We start from the raw sequence: 24,367 nt of genomic DNA on the forward strand, positions 1-24,367 counted from the left end.
TTGTGTAATTTGACTATTTATGCTATTCCTGTAAGTTAGAAAACTCAAATCAATATTTTACAACAGCCTCAGATTATTTATTCTTCATACAGCCAGCCTTCAAATTGGTGCAATTAAGCCTTTCAAAATAAGATGTGCAGGCGCAACACTCACCAATTTAAACTCGGGGGTTTAGTTTGTATGAAAGAAGGAATGTCAAAACGAGTTTTCTAACCAATTAAAAATGACCAAAAATGTTTTTTGGCTGAAATCAGACTCAGTTTATTTGTACTTCAGTGTTTGATTCACATTGAAACAACGTGTAATATAAACAGAGGCCTTGTGCAATATTTTTGACTTCTAATTTTATCTTTAAGAATCTAGTTTTCATTTTAGGAATGATTCAGTATAGACATTTAGATTTATCACCTTTCAGATTTCCATAATATCTGAAAACATGTTTATTTATATTTTCAGTGAGTAATAGTTGACGGGAATTGACTGGAAGATAACCCTTTATTACCACACTTTTACAGACCATTTAATCTCACATGGTTTTATTTTGAAAATCATTACCGGAAGCTATATTTTCTCACCGAGTCTAGCTTGACAGTGGTCCATCACCGCGCCCACTGGAAGCTGGAGGTTGCCTGGGAAGCTGTAGCATCCCGGTTTCTGTCACTAAGCCCTACACCAGAGAACAAAAAGAGGTGCAGCGCTTTGTGGAGCCTCTGAGGCGACATGGGACTCCGCTGGGGGGAGACTGGACATCCGTCGCTGAGTTAGATGGCTCTGGGTTTATTCATTCACCACATCCTAAAACAACACTATGGCTAAGCAGTACGATGTGCTCTTCCGACTCCTGCTCCTTGGAGACTCTGGGGTTGGAAAAACATGTTTGTTATGCAGATTCACGGACAACGAATTCCATCCGTCTCACATCTCGACCATCGGTAAGACAACACACCAGCATCTCCTCAAACCAGCATCAAATGACATTTTATAAATTTGTAATGAAAAACGTTATGAAAAATTGTTTTTTTTCTCCATCACATTTCAGTGCATAAAACAAGATCATAATGTGTTTTCTGATGAGTGAAATATTAAGAAATTTGGAGAATTTTAAATTAGACTGCTCAAAGCTGGATGTGGGTGAGCTCACAAAGTAGCATCACTTTACACTGACTTTGCATCATGATGCCAACCAAAAACGTCCACGAGAATCTGCAAGCACGTTTTATTTTGCACATTTTAAATTGATTTAACCAATGAAATTAGATTATAACAAGTTTCGGGTTTAAATAAGTGGGGAACTATAATGACTACATTTCTTTTTAAATGATAAAGCTTCATGGGAATTTGGGATATTTGGAGAAAACTCGACTCTGGATTTTAACCCTGACTCTCCTCCACTTCCAGGTGTGAAGAATGTGAAAGTTTCACCTGTCTTTGTGGCAGACTCTCTTATCTCTTCTTCACTGGCAGCACCTTTTCTATGTGCCTTGGTATTTCCATTATAGAGCCATTCCTCCCACTAAGCTTCTTTTTGTGTGAAGCCTTGCCGCTGCTACTTTCTGACATTGTTTACAGTAATTGGGTCCAACACACAGAAGACAGCATGAAGTGGTGCTGCGAATACTTCTGCTGGTGTTTTAGTGAACATGGAGGGATTATGTGGTCGTCAAATGATTGACAACACAACTAGTGAGTTTTAACATTATAAGCACTTTTTTTTTAACTTTTTAAACCTTTTCTTGAAAATTTGCCAAATATTTTAGACATTTCTCCTGGAAACATCATTCAGGTGATTCAATTTCTGTTTTCATAGATAACTCATTTCTTCTAAGTTTTTACGGTTTAGATTAAACACAAGAAAAAGCTGAGTTCTTTTATTTAGTTCTTCACCAGAAAAGGACATTTATGTTTAAAAACGCTCTGTTCAGAAAAGCCTAACAGTTCTACTTCACACTGTCACTAAACATTTATGGACTCATCCGTCTTGACTCACGACGGGGAAGGCTGTTGTTGGTTTAGCATCCAGGAAACAGCCGAGAACATCTCTGCTAGTAGAAGCTAACAGTTAGTATTAGCAACTTCAGGCTTGTGTTAATTGTGGAGATAAAATGATTCTTAGGGTCAAAAAAGAATGGCCTCATTTTTTGTCTCATTGAGTCTAAAGAAATTTGCTGCCAGTAATGAAACCTTATTTTGTCCATTCATCGCCAAATATATCAGACATCGCTATAGATATGGTAGCCTATGCCATACCTATTGAAAATCTGTCACAAAGGAAGAAGATAGATGGAGAACAGAAGGGGCCCCAGGACAAAACCCTGTGGCACCCCCCAGGTCAATGGAAGGCAGGGAGAGGCACAGTCCCTAATCCGTACACAAAAGGATCTGTTAGCCATATAGGAGCAGAACCAACACAGAACAGGACCCAACAGACCGACCCAGCGTTTTAGGCGGTCTAGCAGGATTTGATGACTGACCGTAAGCTGCTGAGAGATCTAACAGCAACAGCATGTGGGACCCTGAATCAGATGCTACTAAAATGTCATGGCCAAATTTGTCTCTCGCCTCTAAACCCACATTTTCCATCATTTCCATCAACAAAGAAAACGCTTGCTGCTTTCTACTCCTTCAGTCACAGCTGAATAAAACATTCATATTTTTAGAGTTTTTCCGCACGTAATTCTTCAAGCTGCTCCTTGTCTGCCACTAGATATCTTCAGCTCTCTTTATGTTTGTGAGAGCGCATTGGGCAGTGCTATTGATGAACGCGGCGTCATGACCAATCACAAGCTTGCGCTGTATCTCGTTCAAACTAATGTTTAGAAAGTGGGCTCGACTTCGTACGTACTTTCCAGACTGCTTGAGAACCCTCACAGGGACTGATAATGGCATTGCGTGTCTCCGTACCGATGCAGATGCATAAACTAGGCTTAAGGAGAGTGTGGTGATTAAGGTCACATCAAAGTCAGCTTGAACAGGTGAGCTTTCAGCTGCTTTTTAAAGGAGACCACTGAGTCCACTGATCTCAGGCTCAGGGGGAGAGAGGTCCAGAGTCTGGGGGTCACAGCAGCAGATGACCTGTCACCTTTGGTCTTTAGCCTGGTGCTGCACAACCAGTAGGCTTTGATCACTGGACGTCAGGGACCTGCTGGGGGTGTAGGGACTAAGAAGATCACCAATGTAAGATGGTGCTTGTCCATGTAAGGCCCTATAGACCAGAACCAGGATCTTGAAATTAACCCTGAAGTTGACTGGCAGCCAGTGAAGCTGGAGGAGTGATGCTAACCGTTAGCATTAGCAACTCCACCACATGGCAGAACTCCTCCAGGCTTGTGTTATGTGTAGATATTAAACATCAGCGTGCAGAGTAAACTGAGTCAGCGGTGGAGTCGCATTGCTGTTAGCCAATCAGAGGCATGGTGTATGAATATCAGGAAATAAGACTCCAAATCCTGTCGTCTTCTGCCACTTTCTCCTCCATCTGACTTCTACATCCTCAAACAGGAGCATCTGAGCTTTTTTCCCCAGATTACGATGAACAAGACAGTCATTCCTACGAGAAACCACTGCAAATGTATTAAAATATGAGTGAACCTAATCTTTAAAGTCATCCTATTGATCGTTTAGGACTTCTCACCTTTCCTAAGATCTGTTCTGTCTGGAGTAACTCTAGTTTCGTCATCTTGCTATATCCCCACTCATATGAGATTTGTACTGATGCATTCTGCCTCATGGGACATGCTCATCAAAATAGTGCTACAGACCAAAAGGACTGGCTAGTCACCTGCTTTGCTCAGTTCTGATTTATGTTCACGCTTGCAAAGTCTGCACTGAGCTATTTTAGGTCTTAGTCCTGCAGGTGTGTGTAGAAAGCTGTTTTAACGTTTCTTCACTCACAGCAGGAGGAATCAGATCCTTACGTCATGATTGTTGAATAGTTTACAGGATTAGGACATGTCTCATCCTGGTTCTGAAAGGATTAAACCTTGACGAAATACTTCCTCAAAGTGCAGGAAGTGACCATCAGTGAATAATCTCTCAGCCTTTAGAGGATATCAAATCTCTCCCATGTGTTCCTTCATTATTTATCAGTTCCACTGTCAAATCACTCACTTTTAGATTTTTTTTTAATCTCTGAATCTGCCAGAATGTCTCACCTGTCAGTCTTCCTCCTATAACTAAACCATTGGTGAAACCAGATATCCTCCCCGCTCATAACTAGGCGATGGGCAATAACCATCCTTAGTGTCGTCTTTCGCCCCGGGTACATGGAGCAGTAATTGATCTTGTAATATCAATCAAGAAAGTGCAAACATGGGTCGCGCATGTGATTTCAGAGCATTTTTGGTGTGGGCAGTGATGTTGCAAAACCTAAAATCCTGGTTATTATGTCCACAACCAAATGATGACAACAGAGAATTCGTAGATCTCCACTTTGGTCTGATGTTTTCGAAGGAATTCTTTTTGGTGTCTTTTATCTTTATTTTTGTGTGAATGAGACTAATCTTTGTTTTGTTGGATACCCAGGTACATATGTTCCTGGCTAGAGCTTTACTCTGTGTAGAGTATTTGGTTATAAAGGGTCCTATAGCTTGGGTCAACTGCGGGGTTTGAGACGAGGCGGGTCGGGTCGCTGTTTTGTCTGATTGTAAAACCGATCCATACAACTGACCTGGACCGCAACATTTATGAGACATTGATGGTCCTCTTCTGTTGTAGGTCCATAGGACAATGGAGCAGTACAGCTAGGGGGGAACGACTAGGTCGGTACAGCTAGGGTGGTATGGCTAGGGCAGAACAGCTAGGGCAGTACGGCTAGAACGGTACGGATAGGGCGCTACGCCAAGGTCGGTACAGCTAGGGCGGTATGGCTAGGGCGGAACGACTAGGTCGATACAGCTAGGGTGGTACGGCTAGGGCACAAGGCTAGGGCGGTACAGCTAGGGCAGTACGGATGGGGCAGTACGACTAGGTTGGTAAGGATAGGGCGGTACGGCTAGGGTGGTACGACTAGGGCGGTACAGCTAGGGTGGAACAGCTAGGGTGGTACGGCTAGGGCAGTACAGATAGGGCGGTATGACTAGGTCGGTAAGGCTAGGGCGGTACGGCTAGGGCGGAACGGCTTGGGCGGTACAGCTAGGGCAATATGGCTAGTGCGGTATGGCTATGGCGATACAGGTAGGGTGGAACGGCTTGGGCAGTATGGCTAGGGCAGAAATGCTAGGGTAGAACGGCTAAGGTGGAGTGGCAGTGTCAAAACAACATGGTCCACTGACTGGGAGACAGAGATACGTCACTACTTGCTACAAGGAAAACAAACCCCAGAGTTCTGTTGTTTTGTATTTTCATTAGTTGTATACAGCTGCGTGAAAATGCCAGCAAGTAGCAGCAAGGTTTGGTCAGCTTCAGAGCTCCAAACATTCCTCACCATTGTCCGCGATACCCACATTCAGGACGAGCTAAACAGATCGGTAATGAATGAAAACATTTTAAAAGAAGTTTCTAAAAATGATGGCAGCCAAAGGACGTGAACGGACATCAGAACAGTGAAGCTGAAGAAATGAAAAACACTGGTACGACGCAATGGTACGCATGTACATTTAACCCCACCTGCCATGTGAGAGTCCAAGCTGCGTTTGAAATGCTCTCCTGAAATTGCAAACCCCTCCTGGTCCATACTGGCTAACAATGACCTGCCCCAACCCATCCTGAACCCTTGCTATGAAACCTAGCTATATACCCCTTGATGCGACCCCAGCCCCCTCCTATTATCCTCTCAAATAGTCTGCAGCAGACTGCACAACTGATTCTTAGGTACCAAACATCATTTTGATCCACCTGTCCAGAAATGAGTCAAGCTGAAAGGAGACTTTGATATCAGCATATGCTTTACTAACTTTAGGGGCCTAACGTGTGTCCCCATGTGTGACCCACAACACCAGTTGGTCTATCCACATTGCAGCCACTTAAATGTGGCTTGTGTCGTTTATTTGAATCTGAAGCATCTAGACTTTGTTTTAATTGCCTGAGAGTGCTCACTGCACACTTCAGGAGGAGAGAGAACTGGCGCTCGATGTGAGAAGTTTAAATAGGACAGCTCTCACCTCCTTCCTTCCTTTGAAGGAGTAAAACTCTTTGATTTGCTTTTGCAGCTGAGATCTGCTTCTGTTTGGTCACGACAGCGATATTACAGATCTATCTTCATGGGATGATTTTTCTGCTTCACACCAAACTCTGAAATCTTACTTGATTTTGATAACATAATAATTTTACTTCATGTTTTTTTAAATACACAAGATAAAACCAATAAACTATATAAAAAAGCATCAGGATTAAGGTTCAGGTCATTTAAGTACTTCCTCACTTGTTGAAGTGTCCTATTTTATTGTAGCAGATCTCAGACCTGGCGTGTTCATTTCTCTGGAAAGAGGTACTGTTGAGATGATTTAGTATTCAGTCGCACTGCTCCATTTAATCTTCCTCACCTTTACTTTGGCGGTCCCATCACCAGGAGCTCCTGGCTGTGAAATCACCTATAAAATCAGCCAGCTTTGGCTTTATATCATATATCAACAAGCTGCTGTCCTCTTGGTAGCGATCCCAGCGGCATTCAGGTCACACTCCGGTCACACGCCTTTGACTCGCCTCAGCTCGTTATTCTGGAGGGTCAGGTCACACCCACCAGAGAACCGCAAAGAACAACATTAGAGTCATTTTTGTAACTTTGGTGTTTTTATGGCTTTTCAGGAACACATTTTTGACTTGGATCTTTTACCGATTCAAGGTGTTCTTTGGGCTTGCTGTGAATTTGTTGTGTGTGTTTAAACTGTGGATCTGTCTGAAGGCCTGAAGGTCACAGCCGTTCATTGCTGGTGTCAGAAGAATCATTACAAACAGCTGTTGACTTCAAATGATTGATCCATCCATCCACCCATTTATAGACCCATTCACCTATCTATCTATCTATCTATCTATCTATCTATCTATCTATCTATCTATCTATCTATCTATCTATCTATCTGTCTGTCTGTCTGTCTGTCTGTCTGTCTGTCTGTCTGTCCGTCCGTCCGTCCGTCCGTCCGTCCGTCCGTCCGTCCGTCCGTCCGTCCGTCCGTCCGTCCGTCCGTCCGTCCGTCTATCTATCTATCTATCTATCTATCTATCTATCTATCTATCTATCTATCTATCTATCTATCTATCTATCTATCTATCTATCTATCTATCTATCTATCTATCTATCTATCTATCTATCTATCTATCTATCCACTCATCCATCCACCCATTTATAGACCCATTCATCCATCCATCTGTCCATTTATAGACCCATCCTTCCATCCATCCATCCATCCATCCATCCATCCATCCATCTCCCCATTTATAGACCCATTCATCCATCCATCCATCCATCCATCCATCCATCCATCCATCATCTCCCCGTTTATAGACCCATTCATCCATCCATCCATCCATCCATCCATCCATCCATCCATCCATCCATCCATCCATTCCATCCATCCATCCATCCATCCATCCATCCATCCATTTATAGACCCATTCATCCATCCATCCACCCATTTATAGACCCTTCCATCCATTCATCCATCTGTCCATGTATAGACCTATCCATCCATCCATCCATCCATCCATCTATCCATCCACCCATTTATAGACCCATTCATCCATCCATATAGCTATCCATTTATAGACCCATCCATCCATCTATCCATCCACCCATTTATAGACCCAATTATCCATCCATCCAGCTATCCATTTATAGACCCATCCATCTATCCATCCATCATCCATCCATCCATCCATCCATCCATCCATCCATCCATCCACCCATTTATAGACCCATTCATCCATCCATATAGCTATCCATTTATAGACCCATCCATCCATCTATCCATCCACCCATTTATAGACCCAATTATCCATCCATCCAGCTATCCATTTATAGACCCATCCATCCATCCATCCATCCATCCATCCATCCATCCATCCTTTTTTCATTTATAGACCCATTTATCCATCCACTCATCCATCCACTCATCTGTCCATCCTTTTTTTCATTTATAGACCCATTCATCCATCCACCTACCCATTTATAGACCCTTCCATCAATCCATCCATCCATCCATCCATCCTTCTTTTTTCATTTATAGACCCATTCATCCATCCATCCCCCCACACTCTTTACTTTCTGATCTATCTTGACTGTCACACAGAGTCCACTAGTCTCAGGTTTGTACCTGTTAGTGTGTCCTCTGCTCTCACACACAAATGCTGCCGCAATAAATTATCTGCCATCTCACACACCATTCACATTCTTCTTCATTGCTGTTTTTGCATGGAGGATTAGGAGTAAAATAATTTTTAAATTTTTGTGTTTTTGAGGTTATAAATTCCAATATGCAAGACAAAGTGCTGAGGAAACTTGAGCTGCAAAGGTGTGAACCGGATTTGATGGACGTGGGATGAACTGAACTAGAGCTGTAGCAGAAAAACACCCAATGTGCTTGAGCTTTGTTTACTTTATTAAATCTCTGTTTCTTTTCAGACTCACTTATTTGCACTAACTCAGACTCAATTTGTATACCTTTTTAAAAGGGACAAATGCCCATAATTATTTAGAAATTGATATTGCTGATTTACTTTTATTTAGCATTTTTCCTGCACAAAGTTTATCGGTTGCCTGCAGCCCCCTAATATCTGATTATAGCATGAATCTAAAACACCAGTAATGCAAGAAGCCTTCTTCAAAGCTGTAAACATGCTGAGGCCCAGATTAATAAACTGACCTTTCACTTGGTCTGAAGAGACCGTATTGAGCCTTCACCGAGGCCTCATGCAGTCCAGTCAGTGCACTCAAACCTCTGAGGACCTCCAATTGACTCCTGCTAGTTTTAGCACACAGGTAGTATGAAATAAAACTACCAGGTCAGCTTTTCTGCTTCTGCCAGCTGTTTTCTCACATCAGTCTTGATTTCTACTAAACTTTGAACAATTCAACCATAAAAACAGCAGATCTTCGAGCCATGCTAATCGATTGGACTCAGAGCGAGATGCCAGCTGTCACGCCGGGGTGCTGACTGTCAGGTTAATTGGTATGAATCGTTAATAGATTTCTCGGGGATTAGAGCGGGCTTGGAGGCCTGAGGGTTTGTTTGTTTAATGGACTTAAACTCATTAGTCAGAGAATAGAGACAGAGACAATTAAACACTAAAATAAGAAAAGAGTCAGATGTTCAAAATTAGGTTCTGTTGACCAAGACTTTGTGTTGTCACAGCTTGTGTTGGAAGTTCATTAAAAATCAATCTTTTTCCACAATCAGCTGCAACGTTATGACCAGTGAAGGGAATAAAAATGGCATCATATCCTCTACCAGTTCAATTAAATCTGAGGATTACTAGATTATGGAAACTACTTCAACTCAAAAAATAAAAATAGACCTATTTGGAATAGAAAATACATAAAATGAATGACTTTATAAAAACATGTAGACCCATACTACTGTCATTGATCTATTGGTCTATTGCTATAAAAGCAGAGAAGAGTTGCTACGGGAGCCTGGAGGTCCAAAAATGCACATATTTCTTCCTTGAGGAGAGTTTATGTTTGGAAACAGAACAGCACGGACAAATACCACTGCTCATAACTGAAAACAATGTTGTTCACTTTCTCAAAGGTGTGGGAAACTCATTTTAATCAATTCATCTGCAGGGATTTCTATTAGGAATGAATGCCTTGCAAGCCATACTCAGGGAACAAAAGTCCATAAGTGCTTCAATCAGCATGGACAAGTGTGCTGCAGCAGAGAGACTTTTTTCATGTTCACCCTGCATGAGCAAGGCAGCTTTATTTATTTAGCATATTTCAAACACAGGGCAGTTCAATGTGCTTTACAATTAGCATAAAATGGTACAACAACAAACATGAGAACACAAATTAAAATATACACATATAAATTTATAATTTAGAGCTAAAAGTAGCATAACCCAGTATAATCAGAAGTAATCATTAAAAAATGGGTTTTCAGTGTTGCACTCCTTTAATCCAGTATGTTTTGCTTTCGTTCTACCATCTTTATGGGATGTAGGGCAACAGTAGCTCAGGAGGTGGAGCAAGTTGTTCAGCAATCAGAAAGTTGCAGGTTTGATCCTGGCTCTGACCAGAGAATGCTGCTGTTGTGTCATTGGGCAAGACACTTTACCCTCCTTGATTGCTGGTGGTGGTCGGAGGGACCGGTGGTGCCTGTGTTCATTAGCCTCACCTCTGTCAGTGCACCTCAGGGCAGCTGTAGCTCATCATCACCAGTGTGTGAACGGGTGAATGAATGATTCTGTTGTGAAGCGCCTTGGGCGATTGTAGAACCCTAAGAATACAAATACAGGCCATTCAGTTATTTGTATTTGTCGTCGTCTCCCTCCGCTTATCCGGGTCCTGGTCGCAGGGGCAGCATCCCAACTAGGGAACTCCAGACCGTCCTCTCCCCAGCCACCTCCACCAGCTACTCCGGCAGGATCCCAAGGCGTTCCCGGACCAGATTGGAGATGTAACCTCTCCAACGTGTCCTGGGTCGACCCGGGGGCCTGCTGCCGGCAGGACATGCCCGAAACACCTCCCCAGGGAGGCATCCTGACCAGATGCCCAAACCACCTCAACTGACTCCTTCCGATCCGGAGGAGTAGCGGTTCTACTCCGAGTCCCTCCCGAATGTCCGAGCTCCTCACCCCATCTCTAAGGCTGAGCCCGGCCACCCTATGGAGGAAACTCATTTCGGCTGCTTGTATCCGTGATCTCGTTCTTTCGGTCATTACCCGAAGCTCATGACCATAGGTGAGGATTGGGACGTAGATCGACCGGTAAATCGAGAGCCTGGCTTTCTGGCTCAGCTCCCTCTTCACCACGACAGATCGGCTCAGCGTCTGCATCACTGCAGACGCTGAACCAATCCACCTGTCGATCTCCCAATCCCTCCTACCCTCACTCGTGAACAAGACCCCGAGATACTTAAACTCCCATGGGCAAACTCCCATGCCCCCTCCATCACCCTTGCAAGGGTATAGAGCTGGTCCACAGTTCCATGTCCAGGACGAAAACCACATTGCTCCTCCTCAGTCTGAGATTCAACTATCGATCGGACCCTCCTCTCCAGTACCTTGGAGTAGACCTTTCCAGGGAGGCTGAGGAGTGTGATCCCCCTATAGTTGGAACACACCCTCAGGTCACCCTTCTTAAAGATGGGGACCACCACCCCGGTCTGCCACTCCACAGGAACTGCCCCCGATGACCACGTAATGTTGCAGAGACGTGTCAACCACGACAGCCCTACAACATCCATAGCCTTGAGATACCCAGGATGAATCTCATCCGCTCCCGGGGCTCCGTCGCTGTGTAGTTGTTTGACTATCTCAGCAACTTCTGCCCTCGAGATTGGACAGTCCATCCCCAGGTCTCCTGGCTCTGGTTCCTCCTCGGAATGCGCATAGGTGGGATTGAGGAGCTCCTCAAAGTTTTCCTTCCACCGTCCGACTATAGCCCCAGTTGACGTCAGCAGCTCCCCATCCCCACTGTAAACAGTGTGAGCGAGTTGCTGCCTTCCTCTCCTGAGGCGCCGGACAGTTTGCCAGAACCTCTTTGGAGCCGATCAATAGTCTTTCTCCATGACCTCACCAAACTCCTCCCACGCCCGAGATTTTGCCTCGGCAACTACCACTGCTGCACCCCGCTTGGTTATCCGGTACCTGTCTGCTGCCTCTGGAGACCCACAGACCAGCCACGCCCTGTAGGCCTCCTTCTTTAGCCTGACGGCTCCCCGAACCTCTGGTGTCCACCAGCGGGTACGGGGGTTGCCACCACGACTGGCACCGGCCACCTTGCGACCACAGCTAGCAACAGCCGCCTCAACAATCGCAGAGTGGAACAAGGCCCACTTGGAGTCAATGTCCCCCACTGCTCTCGGGACGCGGTCAAAGCTCTGCCGGAGGTGGGAGTTGAAGTCCCTCTTGACAGGTCCTTCTGCCAGGCGTTCCCAGCAGACCCTCACTATGCGTTTGAGTCTGCCAGGTCTACGCGTTATTTTCCCTGCCATCTGATCCAACTCACCACCAGGTGGTGATCAGTTGACAGCTCCGCTCCTCTCTTCACTCGGGTGTCCAAAACATACGGCCGCAGATCAGATGATACGACTACAAAGTCTATAATCGACCTGCGATCTAGGCTGCCCTGGTACCAAGTGTACCGATGGGCATCCTTATGTTCGAACATGGTGTTCGTTATGGCCAAACTGTGGCTTGCACAGAAGTCCAATAACGAAACACCACTCGAGTTCAGATCAGGCGGGTCGTTCCTCCCAATCACACCCCTCCAGGTCAAGCTGTCATTGCCCACGAGAGCATTTAAGTCCCCCAGCAGGACAATGGAGTCTTCTGATGGAGCACTATCTAGCACTCATCCCAGGGACTCCAAAAAGGGTGGGTACTTTGAACTGATATTTGGCCCATAAGCACAAACAACAGTCAGGACCCGTTCCCTGACCCGAAGGCGCAGGCAAGCTACCCTCTCGTCCCCCGGGGTAAACCCCAACACACAGGCAGAGAGTCCTGGGGCTAATAAAAAGCCAACCCCAGCCCTCCGCCTCTCACCCGGAGTAACTCCACCAAAGGAGAGTGTCCAACCCCTCTCAAGGACTTGGGTTCCAGAGCCAATGCTATTTTCTCATTTCAGCTCTGATGTGACCAGTGTCATGTTCTGTGTCCCCTTGTGCTCTGTGTGTCCTTATGCTTCCCCAGCCCACTCAGGTTCTCCTCATGTGTCTTCTTGTGTTCCCCAGCTCCCTCTAGGCCTCCTTCATGTTTCCTCCTAGTCACTCCCTGGCAGTTCCTATTGGTCTGTATCAGTCCTCCTCACCCCTCTAGTCATTAGTTTTTTTTATCTTTGCCCTTAGACTTTACGTTTAGTTTTTTTAGTGTTTCATAGATTATGGTTTATCTTCCCCTCTGCTTAAGTTTTTCCCCCCCATTTAGTTTATTAATGGCACCTGCCTTCCCTCCAGACCTCACTCCTCACACCTGTCACCTGTTCCCCTGATTGCTTCCCTCTGTGTTTAAAAACCCTGTCTTGTCCCTCAGTGTTTGTTGGTCAATTGAAGTTGTTCTGTCCCCCCCCCCCCCCCCCCTCCACCCCCCCCCACCACCACCACCACCACCCACCACCACCACCCACCACCACCACCACCACACACACACACACACACACACACACACACACACACACACACACGCTCGCGCACGCACGCACGCACGCACGCACGCACGCACACACACGCACTTACTTCTTGGTCTCTAGTTCTCTGCTCGTAAAGTGAGCGTTTGGTTTTGTCTTTGCAGCATTTTGTTATTAGGTTTTGTCTTCCTGCCCTTTTGGATTATTTTTTTTTGTCATCCTAAATAAAGGATTTTACTTTTATCACCACTCCTGCCTCGTGTCGTCCTGGGTTCTGCATCTTTGATCCTAACCTCCGGCCCTCAGCGTAACTATCAGAGCTCATCATTCAGCCATATCATTAGCTAACAGGCTAATGACAGAGGCGGTGACGCGCTACTCATATCAGTTTATTGTCTCTGACATTAACAAAAGTACAAAAGATTACAGTGTTTACTCATCGGAGTAAAACGCACCGACTTCAGCCAAATTAAAAGATTTCAGATCTCTGAGAACGTTCAGGCTTCACCCAGATTTTTCTGAAACATCTAATAAAATAATCTCAGCAGATGTAATATTGCATTTCTCTTCTCTTCTGCAGGAGTCGACTTCAAGATGAAGACCCTGGAGATAGACGGTATCAAAGTACGGATACAGATCTGGTGAGAGATGTGGGAATGTTGGTTCTGATAGGATCCATTTTCATCCCATGTTCAGGGCAACAGCAAAGTTCAGCTTTCTGTTGATAACATTTTAATTCTATTTTGGATTAAATGGTGAATTTAAAAAAAAAAAAAGCGTACACCATGATGTAGACATCATGATTTAAAGAACAAAGGATCCAGAATTGAAGAGACGAGAGACACATTTTTAAAGAAGACTTTGTTAATTAGATTAAAAAAATATGAAAGGGTGTGAACTGAGGGTAGTCAAATATCCCTTAAAAACTGATCAAAATAAAGAAAAACTAAAAAATCACTTTAAAATGTATTTTTGAATATTTTTCTGATTCATTTGTTCGTTTGCTGGATTAAATAAACCAATCCACATGTGTTTTGTGGATTTGGAGAAGGCTTATGAACGTGTCCCCAGGGGCACCCTGTGGGGGACGCTCCAGGAGTATGGGGTGGGTGGCTTTCTGTTGAGGGCCATTCAGTCCCTTTACCAGAAGAGCGTGAGTTTGGTCCGCATAGCCGCTAGTAAGTCGGACCTGTTCCCGGTGAGGGTTGGACTCCACCAGGGCTGCCCTTTGTCACCGGTTCTGTTCATTACCTTTATGGACAGAATTTCTAGGCGCAGTCGTGGTGTGGAGTGTGCCAAGTTTGGTGGCAGGAGAATCTCGTCTCTGCTTTTTGCGGATGATGTGGTCCTCCTAGCTTCATCCAGCTCTGACCTTCAGCTCTTGCTGGGTAGGTTCGCGGCTGAGTGTGAAGCGGCTGGGATGAGGATCAGCACCTCCAAATCTGAGACCATGGTTCTCGACCGGAAAAGGGTGGCTTGCCAACTCCGGGTCGGGGGAGAGGTCCTACCTCAAGTGGAGGATTATAAGTATCTCGGGGTCTTGTTCACGAGTGAGGGTAGGAGGGATCGGGAGATCGACAGGCGGATTGGTTCGGCGTCTGCAGTGATGCGGACGCTGAGCCGATCTGTCGTGGTGAAGAGGGAGCTGAGCCAGAAAGCCAGGCTCTCGATTTACCGGTCGATCTACGTTCCAACCCTCACCTATGGTCATGAGCTCTGGGTAATGACCGAAAGAACGAGATCGTGGATACAAGCAGCCGAAATGAGTTTCCTCCATAGGGTGGCCAGGCTCAGCCTTAGAGGTAGGGTGAGGAGCTCGGACATTCGGGAGGGACTCAGAGTAGAACCGCTGCTCCTCCGGATCGAAAGGAGTCAGTTCAGGTGGTTTGGGCATCTGGTCAGGATGCCTCCTGGACGCCTCCCTGGGGAGGTGTTTCGGGCATGTCCTGCCGGCAGGAGGCCCCCGGGTCGACCCAGGACATGTTGGAGAGTTTACATCTCCAATCTGGTCCGGGAACGCCTTGGGGTCCTGCCGGAGGAGCTGGTGGAGGAGGCCGGGGAGAGGACGGTCTGGAGCTCCTTAGTTGGGATGCTTCCCCCGCGACCCGGACCCGGATAAGCGGAGGAAGATGATGACGACGACATTAAAAAAATTTATATTAATTTTCAGTAATATTTTATATAAGATGGATCATTTAAAGTGAAAAAAAATTTGCTTATAAAGCAGCTGCAAAAGGAGTCATAACATTATCTAAATGCAAACAATCAACCTGAGTATTTTTATTATTTACTCTAAATAATCTGACTTTTATAATCTCAAATCATTTGCATGCTGCTTGTTTCTGTGCAGGGACACAGCGGGCCAGGAACGGTACCAGACCATCACCAAGCAGTACTACCGACGAGCACAGGTGCCTCCCTCGCCCTGCAGCACGAGTGATTATAATTGCCCGTAAATACACCGAAAGCCCTCAAAGGAATCCATATTCTCTGCCACCATTCACAGAGCAGTTTCCTGCTCATCCACCCTACTGGAAATGCATGTGCAAAAAAAAAAAAACAGCTGTATAGGAATTTTTTAAAATCACAGACAAGAGTAACAGAAGACCGATATAAAAATATAAAAATAAATTAATAGCAATAATTAGGAAAAGGAAAAAAGATTATTATGGTGAATTATTGGAAAAGAATAAGGCTAATACAAAGGCTACATGGGGAATAATAAATAGTGTGACGAAAAGAAATAAAACTAAATCTAAGGTACAAAATTACTTTGTCAAGGACAATGTAGACATTTATGATGTAAAAGAAATCTCTAATGAATTCAATGATTTTTTTGTAAATGTAGGGAGGAGTTTGATGGGTCATGACACTTTAATTGAAGACAATTTGAATACAGTAGTAAACAATGTCAGTAGTATTTTCCTTGGCAAAGTAGAAAAAGAGGAAATACGAGAAATTGTAAAAAACTGTGGAAATAAGCGATCAACTGATTGTGAGGATTTGGACATGATGACTGTAAAGACCATAATAGAATCTGTTATTGATCCTTTTACTTATATATGTAATTTGTCACTTTCTACTGGAGTCTTCCCTGATGCTATGAAAATAGCAAAAGTGGTTCCACTGTTTAAGAATGGTGATAAACATAATTTCACAAATTATAGGCCAGTGTCACTACTTCCACAGTTTTCCAAAATACTAGAAAAAGTCTTTGCATCACGGTTGGATAAATTTATTGAAAAAAATATGATTTTACATAATGAACAGTATGGATTCAGGACCCAACATTCAACAACAATGGCAATAATGGATTTAACAGAGAAAATATCTGAAGCGATAGACAATAGAGAATACTTTATTAGTGTTTTTATTGACTTAAAGAAAGCTTTTGACGTTATCGATCATTCAAGGTTACTGCAAAAATTATATCAGTATGGAATACGAGGGGTTGCTCATCAATGGGTTAGAAGTTATTTAGATAACAGAAAGCAATATGTTCAGATAAATGGCATTACATCAGAGCTACGAAATATTGCTTATGGAGTGCCACAAGGGTCGGTCCTTGGACCAAAATTGTTCAACCTGTATATTAATGATTTGGTAAATGTGTCTGACAAACTAGGTTCTGTTTTGTTTGCAGATGATACAACATTGTTTTATTCAGGGTCTGATATAAATGAAGTAACTCATGTGATAAATATTGAACTGATAAAAGTTAAAAACTGGTTTGATATAAATAAATTAACACTTAATCTTAAAAAAACTAATTTCATTCTATTTAATGACAAAGAAAATATAGACGTAATATTAGAAATAGATAACATGGAAATTCAAAGGGTAAAAGAATTCAAATTTTTGGGAGTAATGATTGATGAAGCTCTAAGCTGGAAATCACATATAGGCTATATAAAAGGTAAAATGGCCAAAGCCATTGCAGTATTATATAGCGTAAAGTTTCTACTTAATAGTGAAGGATTGTTATTACTATACAATGCACTGATTCTGCCATACTTAAATTATTGTGTAGAAATCTGGGGAACTGCATATAGAACGTATACACAACCTTTGTTTGTTTTGCAGAAAAGAGCAATGAGAATTATAGACAACACTCATAGTACAGCTCCATCTAACCCATTATTTATAAAATATAAAGTAATTAAATTTCATGATTTGGTCAACTGGCGAATATTGCATATAATGTATAAAGCAAATAAAGGTACATTGCCAAAGAATATTCAGCATATATTTGAAAAGAGAGATAGCAGTTATTCGTTGAAGGGATTTGAAATCTTCAAAAAACCTAGATTTAGAACAAGAATGAAGGAAATGAGTATATCTGTGAATGGTGTGAAGTTGTGGAATTGCCTGGACAGAGAATGGAAAGAGTTAAGAACTCTAAAAGTGTTCAGTCTACACATTAAATCACGTGTGTTGAGTGGATATGACAACGGACAATTGATGTGGACATAATAATTAACAAATGTGAACAGTTACGGGACTGAAAGAACTGGTGAGGGACTGCACAAATATAAATTGATGTTTAAGTTTAAAAAGGGGGCAGAAATAATAAGATTTTTCTTCTATCTGCTCCCTTTCATTCAAATATATATTGTGTTTTTATGAATATTGTTTAGTATCTGTTGTGTTATTTTTTTATTGAATGAAATAAAGATAATTAAAAAAAAGTGGATTTACAACTGTAGTTAATTCTGCTGTAGCTTGCGCTAACAACAAGCTAACACTAACATGAGCCAACTAATACTAAAATAAACCACAAAGTAAAATGATCCACACTGTAGCAACAAGGCCAGGTCTCCATCAGTCTGTGATTTTTTTTCCTTTAGCTCCCTCAAACTAGTGTAGACAACGCCAGTGTTCACTCTTGTTTTAGCACTTTGCTTTGTCTCCAAAGACATTACTCTCTCACTTTTACTTCTAGGCTCCACCATGATGCCAACAGGAAAAGCAAACTTCTTTTTTTGCTTTTCATTGATGATTGGCAAACCAAAAATGCTAATCGCTAGCATTACAGCTATCAGCTATAAAGCAGGTAAAGAGCGCCCCCTAGGACCCCTACCCACTCCACAAAACTGTGAAGTGCAGTTTTTGGCCAGCAGAGGGCAGCAGAGTGGTGTTAGATATGAAACTGGTCAAGTTTCTAACTCAGCAATTACTGAGATCAAAGTTAAAGTTCTAGCTAGTTTCTTAAACTATCTGTTGTTACTTTAAACCACAATAATTGTTTAAAGGTTTAGTGAAGTCAAGTTAGTGCTTTAATTAGATAGTATTAATGGCTTCTAGCGCAGGGAGCACTACAGCTGCATGTCTATAAATTTGAGTAACTTTTTGCTGAGATGGATAAGTTGCAACCGCCATCTTGAACTAAACAACGCTAATCAGCTGTAAACGTGCATCTAAGGTTTACATTATGAAAGTTTAAATAAATTCCGTCCAGCTGCAGGAACACCTCACACACGTCAAACCTTATTTATTTATTTTTTGCCACTAAAGAAATGAACTGAACTCTAATTTTGACCAGAAGCTGGTCATAAATCCAGATTGAACATCTACTGAACGTCTGCTTCCTGTTTTGCTTCTCGTGCAGCCAGTAGCTCACTACTAAAAAATGTCACTAGGAGAAAAGCTGCCAATTGTTCTGTTTTTGTTACATAAATCTGATTATTTAAGTTTTTTTCCTCCAGTTCTGTGAAAAACTCCCAACGTGACTACAGGTGTCATCATCTCTGACCGTCTTTTTACAGGGAATCTTTCTGGTGTATGACATCACGAGTGAGCGGTCGTTCCAGCACATCATGAAGTGGGCCAGTGATGTGGATGAAGTGAGTCACCGGAGATTTAAGAGCGGCTGGAAAATCAGGAAGCACATTTTCCACATTAGGAAAGCAACAGAAATGTTGCAGATTTTCCCTTTAAGGCTCCGTTATTTGCCTGTGAATATCTCACACGATCTTATTTAGTCCTAATTTCCTCTAACAGTAGACTCTGGATGTCTCTGCATGCATCTCAATTACTTTTAATCACAGTCTCATTTCCTGATTGCGGCAACTCCAGTTTTCCTCGCCAGCGTTTGACATTTTAAATCTGGCTTTTTGTCTCCTAATGTAATTTTCTCTCCTTTATTTCCCTCATTATCCTGCAGTACGCTCCGGACAAGGTCCAGAAGATTCTTGTTGGGAACAAGTCGGATGAAGAGGACAGGAGGCAGGTGGCCACCGAGCAAGGGGTCAAGGTGGGTCAGTTACAGGTGGTTTCTTAGTTTTGCACACTGGATTACATTTACAAATGAAGTCGACGTGTTCAGTGAAATTGATCAGATATTGCTTTAAGTCTGAGGTATTAATGTCTTCTAGCACAGCTGCAACATTCAGCACTTGTATTTGTCATGCTCTGTTTGTTAAAGAGCCCAGCTGCACCTTTTCCTCATGCACCAGTAAAGAAACTCCAAGGCTACCCACAATGCATTGTGAAAGTTCCTAGAAAAAACTTACAAACAGCAGTTCTAGAGGATGATAGACCCTCCATAGATGTTTCACCCTCTTTCTCTCAGACTCTTGGAGTTGCACTGCTTATTGGAGCTGCCGTAGTGGCCAGCCACCATCTTAGATGGGTCTCTGTTCGCCCACAGTGCATTCATTTCTACTGAGGGTTCTTACCCAACTAAAAAAAAACACATTTTATCAAGCTTTCTCACAAAATTAGACACGTGATATAGCATGAAAAACAATATAAATTAAAATACAAAATAATCCCATCAGGTAGGCTAAAAAAGTGATGTATTTTCAACAGTACACTGGTTGTTGTAACCGTAGGCTGCACAAAAACAAAGACCCATCCAATATGGCGGTGACGCTGTTACGCTCTCCAGGGCTCAATGGGGTGTCTACATATTCATGTTGTCACGTTGAGGGGATGGTTAGGACCCAAAGTGCAGATTACCCAGATGACAAGAGGCAGGAGTTGGTATAAAGTAAAAATCCTTTATTTTGCAGGACGAACAAAAATAAATCCAAAGGCAGCGAGCCAAAAATCCAAAAACCCTGGTAACAAGAACAAAAGCTCACTTAGAGCACAAAGTCCAAAAGTCCTGGAATTCAGGACACTGTAAGCTCACTTGGAGCACCAAAACCTGGAGACATAAGCTCACATAGAAGCTCACATGAAAACGTCTGGTCTTCAATCAGCCTAAAAGAGCACACATCACCCCTCTGTTCATTGAGCTCCACTGGCTACCACTAGCAGCACGCATCAAATTCAAATTGCTAACACTAGCATACAAAGTCCGAGATGGTACGGCTCCCATCTACCTGAATCCTCTTGCAAAGGCTTACGTCTCGGCCCGGCCGCTCCGGTCATCACAGGATTGTCGGCTAGCAGTGCCGACACCACGCTCAGGACAATCCAGAATTTTCTCATGCATCGTTCCACAAATGTGGAATGACCTTCCTAACACTACCAGAACTGTGGCTTCCTTTTCTATTTTCAAGAAACTCCTGAAGACCCTGCTCTTCAGAGAGCATCTTCTTAACTAGCACCTTGTCTGCACCCGTCCCTCCTCTCTACTGTCCACTCCTTGTTCCCTCCTCTCCATGACTGATGTCAATTTGTTGTTGTTACTATTGTTGTTAGCCTCAAGGGCAAAATGCCGATTATCACTTGTAAGTCGCTTTGGACAAAAGCGTCTGCTAAATACATAAACATAAACATAGAGCACGAAACAACGCTGACAAACATACAATGGACCGACACAAAACAGAGACAAGACAAGGCTTAAATACACAGGGAGAGTAATTAGGGAAACGGGCAGCAGGTGTGTGGAGTGAGGGCTGGAGGGAAGACAGGTGAATATAATTATCTAAATGGGGTAAACAGAACCAGAGGAGGGCAAATAAACCTAAAACTCTAAAACACAAAACTAAACCTAAAGACTGAGGGCAGGACTCACACACACACACACACACACACACACACACACACACACACACACACACACACACACACACGCACACAATAACACACACATACACACACACACATACACTGAGCTGGGGATGACTGAATGATCTGAAGTGGGAAACCTAGAGGGCTGGAGTTTTAGGGGCAAATGGGGAAAACCAGGAGACACATGAGGAAGACGCAGACATGACACATGAGGGCGCTAGAAGACACAAAAGGAGCACCTAGAGACAAATGGAGGACACAAGGAGACACAAGAGGGGAGACGCAGACACAGACCATGACACATGCCTACAAATCTTTCACCTTTTAATGCGCTCACCACCTATGTTTCCCGTCATTTCCATCCACGAATAAAACGCTTTTTACCCCTCCAGTCACGGGGGATAAAACATTCATATTTTTATTTTTCCGTGAGGTATTCTTCAAGCTTCACTGTGTCTGCCGCTAGATATCCTCGGCTCTCTTTATGTTTTTGAGGGCGCAATGGCGACGGTGTAGACAACAGCGGCGTCGTGACCAATCACAAGCTTGCGTTCTTCGTCTCGACGGACGGATGTTTAGAAAAGAGAGCTTGACTCCGTCCGTCCTTGCGAGCCTGTCGGAGAGTCCTCGAAAGGACGTATAACGGTGTTGTGCGCGCAGACGGAGAAGTATAAATTAGGATTAAGTCTCCTCCCTTTCCGGTTGGCTCACGGGTCCCCGGAAGAACGAAAAAATGAATGCAAGTCAACGGGGCTAAAAACGCTATTTTCTAATCCGCTTAGCCTTACAGTCTGGATCACACATATGTTGTACTGAAATTTAAATGAAAACTAATGATGGGTGTTTCTACCACGCCTGTCACGTACTTTGAGATTTGTCAGCTTGTAAAAGTTTGTAATTAGCATGACTACAAACTAGAAATCGGTACGTCGCATATGTGACGTCACCACATAATCTCCTCTCCCCTAGCATAGCTGCTACTTACCACATGACCAGATTTATGGTGGTTGTTTCCTCTTGTGGGAAGTTTGCTGAACTTACAGCTCTTTTCCCTCAGTTTTCTCCGTGTCCGGTTTGATGACGTCACTTTTGTGAAGCGCATTTGTAGTCCTGGACTTATTTTCACACAAAACCTAAAATATTGTTTCTTCCTGTTTGAAAATAAGTGCATTCTTGGTATCAAAATGTGTCTTTAAAATTCACGGACATCATATGTGAAATCCATGGAACACAACAAGCGGAATTAGAAAATGGCGTTTTTAGCCCTGTTGACTTACATTCATTTTGTTGTTCTTCCGGGAACCCATGGCCCGGAAGTAGATGATTGGGACTTAGGCTCCCTATGGTGTCGAGTGACTTTTTAACCAATCAAATTATGCCTCTCTGATCATGTGGCACCATTGAGGCGTCAACTCCATCAGGTAATGATTGCTTTGGCCTGTGTCGCCCTGAGGTCACCTCAGTTGTTGAGCATAGGAATTTTTTTCTGGTGTATTTCAATTTAAAAATGTTCGAATGCATAATTTCAATGTTTATAAAAAAAATAAGCTGGTGAGACTGTATTTTTTCCTTTTAAAGGTGTGGAACACTGAAAAAAACATTTTAAATTATTATGTCTGATTGTAATGGGTCAGTCTGCAGGCTGAACATGAAAATGGTCTCCTACACCTATCTCCTGCATTAGCTTCTGATAGAAACAGATCTACGTCACACTGTCACTAACATTCATGGACTCACCCATCTTGACTCACGACGGGGAAGGCTGTTGTTGGTTTAGCGTCCAGTAAACAGCTAGTAGAAGCTAACCATTAGCATTAGCAGAGATGTCTAAATATCAGGAAATAAGACTCCAAATCCTGTCGTCTGAAGCTACTTTCTCCTCCAGCTGAACTGTACTTCCTGAAACAGGCAGACCCCCCCCCCCCCCCGTACAACAAGGCTAAAGATCACTGCTAATGTTACCCACACCTTTAATGTATTTCCCTGCACTTCCAGCTTGCTAAAGCTTATGGGATGGACTTCTTTGAGACAAGTGCCTTCACCAACCACAACATAACAGAGGTGAGGTGAAGGAAACGCACGAAAATTCACAGAATTAACAGGATCATAGGAGCAAACGACTTGATCTTTTTATTAATTTGTCCTTCTAGACTTTTACACGGCTGGCAGAGCAGGTGCTGGCAGCCAACAAAAAGGACCTGGATCTCCTCCGGATGTCCCTCAACGATGAGCTTAATCTCACTGCTCTGGAGGAGGAGGAAGGACTCAGTGACAGAGCGCCTGGTGACCAGCACAAAGGCTGCTGGTGTTGATGAGCAGCGTGTCATCGAAACAACGAAACCCATGTTGTTTTTTTTTAAAAACCAGGGTTTGGGAGATTTGTGGAATTGATTGAGTGAAAGAATTAGCCACAAAGTGCCAGGTGAGGAGTTCCCTCCTACACTTAGGGGTTCTGAGACTCGATTCCATCCCTGGCAACCAGAAAAAGAAAAACGGCACAAAACGTGGAAGTGTCATGCGTTTGTTGTTTTAGAGAACACTTGTAGAGGGATAGACATGGACTAAATATGTAATTATTTATTTCTAAGCCCTGAATCTGACATCAAACACGGGGCTTCCTACCGCCCAGAGTGAGCAAGCTTCTATTTTCCTTTGCATGCATCCTTTTGAATGTTTTAGCTGCAGTGTAAAAAATAACCACTAGAGGGAGATGTGTGCATTGCATAAGTAGCAAACAGAAGAAATGTTTTTTTAGACATTTTTTAGTTAAAATTGCACTTGAAAAGGTTACCTTTAACATATATGAAGTATTCCTAATATATGCATCCATTTGACCTCCTTATTGCTTTGTTTTGATAGAAAAACTTTGACCACACAGGACTTTTTCTGCAACTTTGCCTTTTCACAAGAGGTAAACGCTGAGAACAAAATCATCCAGTTCCCCTGTAGCAGAAACAGAAGGTATTTTTCTATGTCCTGTGTTTGTTTTAGTAGCAGGAACTGTTTGATAACTGCTCAATCTGTTGTACAAACCAAAACAGAATTAATATTATAGGGCTGTATAAAAAACTAGATGATTGGACTGAGTTGTTTTAGTGAATATGACATCATGCCGTCTTTTTCCTGCTGTTTTGTACAGGTTCTAGTGGATACGCCTTTTTCTGAACGAGCGACAGGTTTGCA

General features: G+C 43.2%; 1 protein-coding gene across 1 annotated transcript; it reads left to right on the top strand.

The window, feature by feature from the left end:
* Nucleotides 1-617: 617 nt before the first annotated feature.
* rab15 (RAB15, member RAS oncogene family) lies at nucleotides 618-23,639 on the top strand. Its single transcript, XM_054748883.2, has 7 exons — nucleotides 618-932; nucleotides 13,803-13,863; nucleotides 15,573-15,633; nucleotides 18,988-19,065; nucleotides 19,386-19,475; nucleotides 23,180-23,245; nucleotides 23,335-23,639. Exons 1-7 carry the CDS (start codon nucleotides 809-811, stop codon nucleotides 23,494-23,496), a joined length of 642 nt encoding a protein of 213 aa, XP_054604858.1. The 5' UTR covers nucleotides 618-808; the 3' UTR covers nucleotides 23,497-23,639.
* The last annotated feature ends 728 nt before the right edge of the window (nucleotides 23,640-24,367 follow it).

This window comes from Nothobranchius furzeri, chromosome 2, assembly GCF_043380555.1.
Source record: "Nothobranchius furzeri strain GRZ-AD chromosome 2, NfurGRZ-RIMD1, whole genome shotgun sequence".
In the NCBI taxonomy this organism is placed as follows: Eukaryota; Metazoa; Chordata; class Actinopteri; order Cyprinodontiformes; family Nothobranchiidae; genus Nothobranchius; species Nothobranchius furzeri.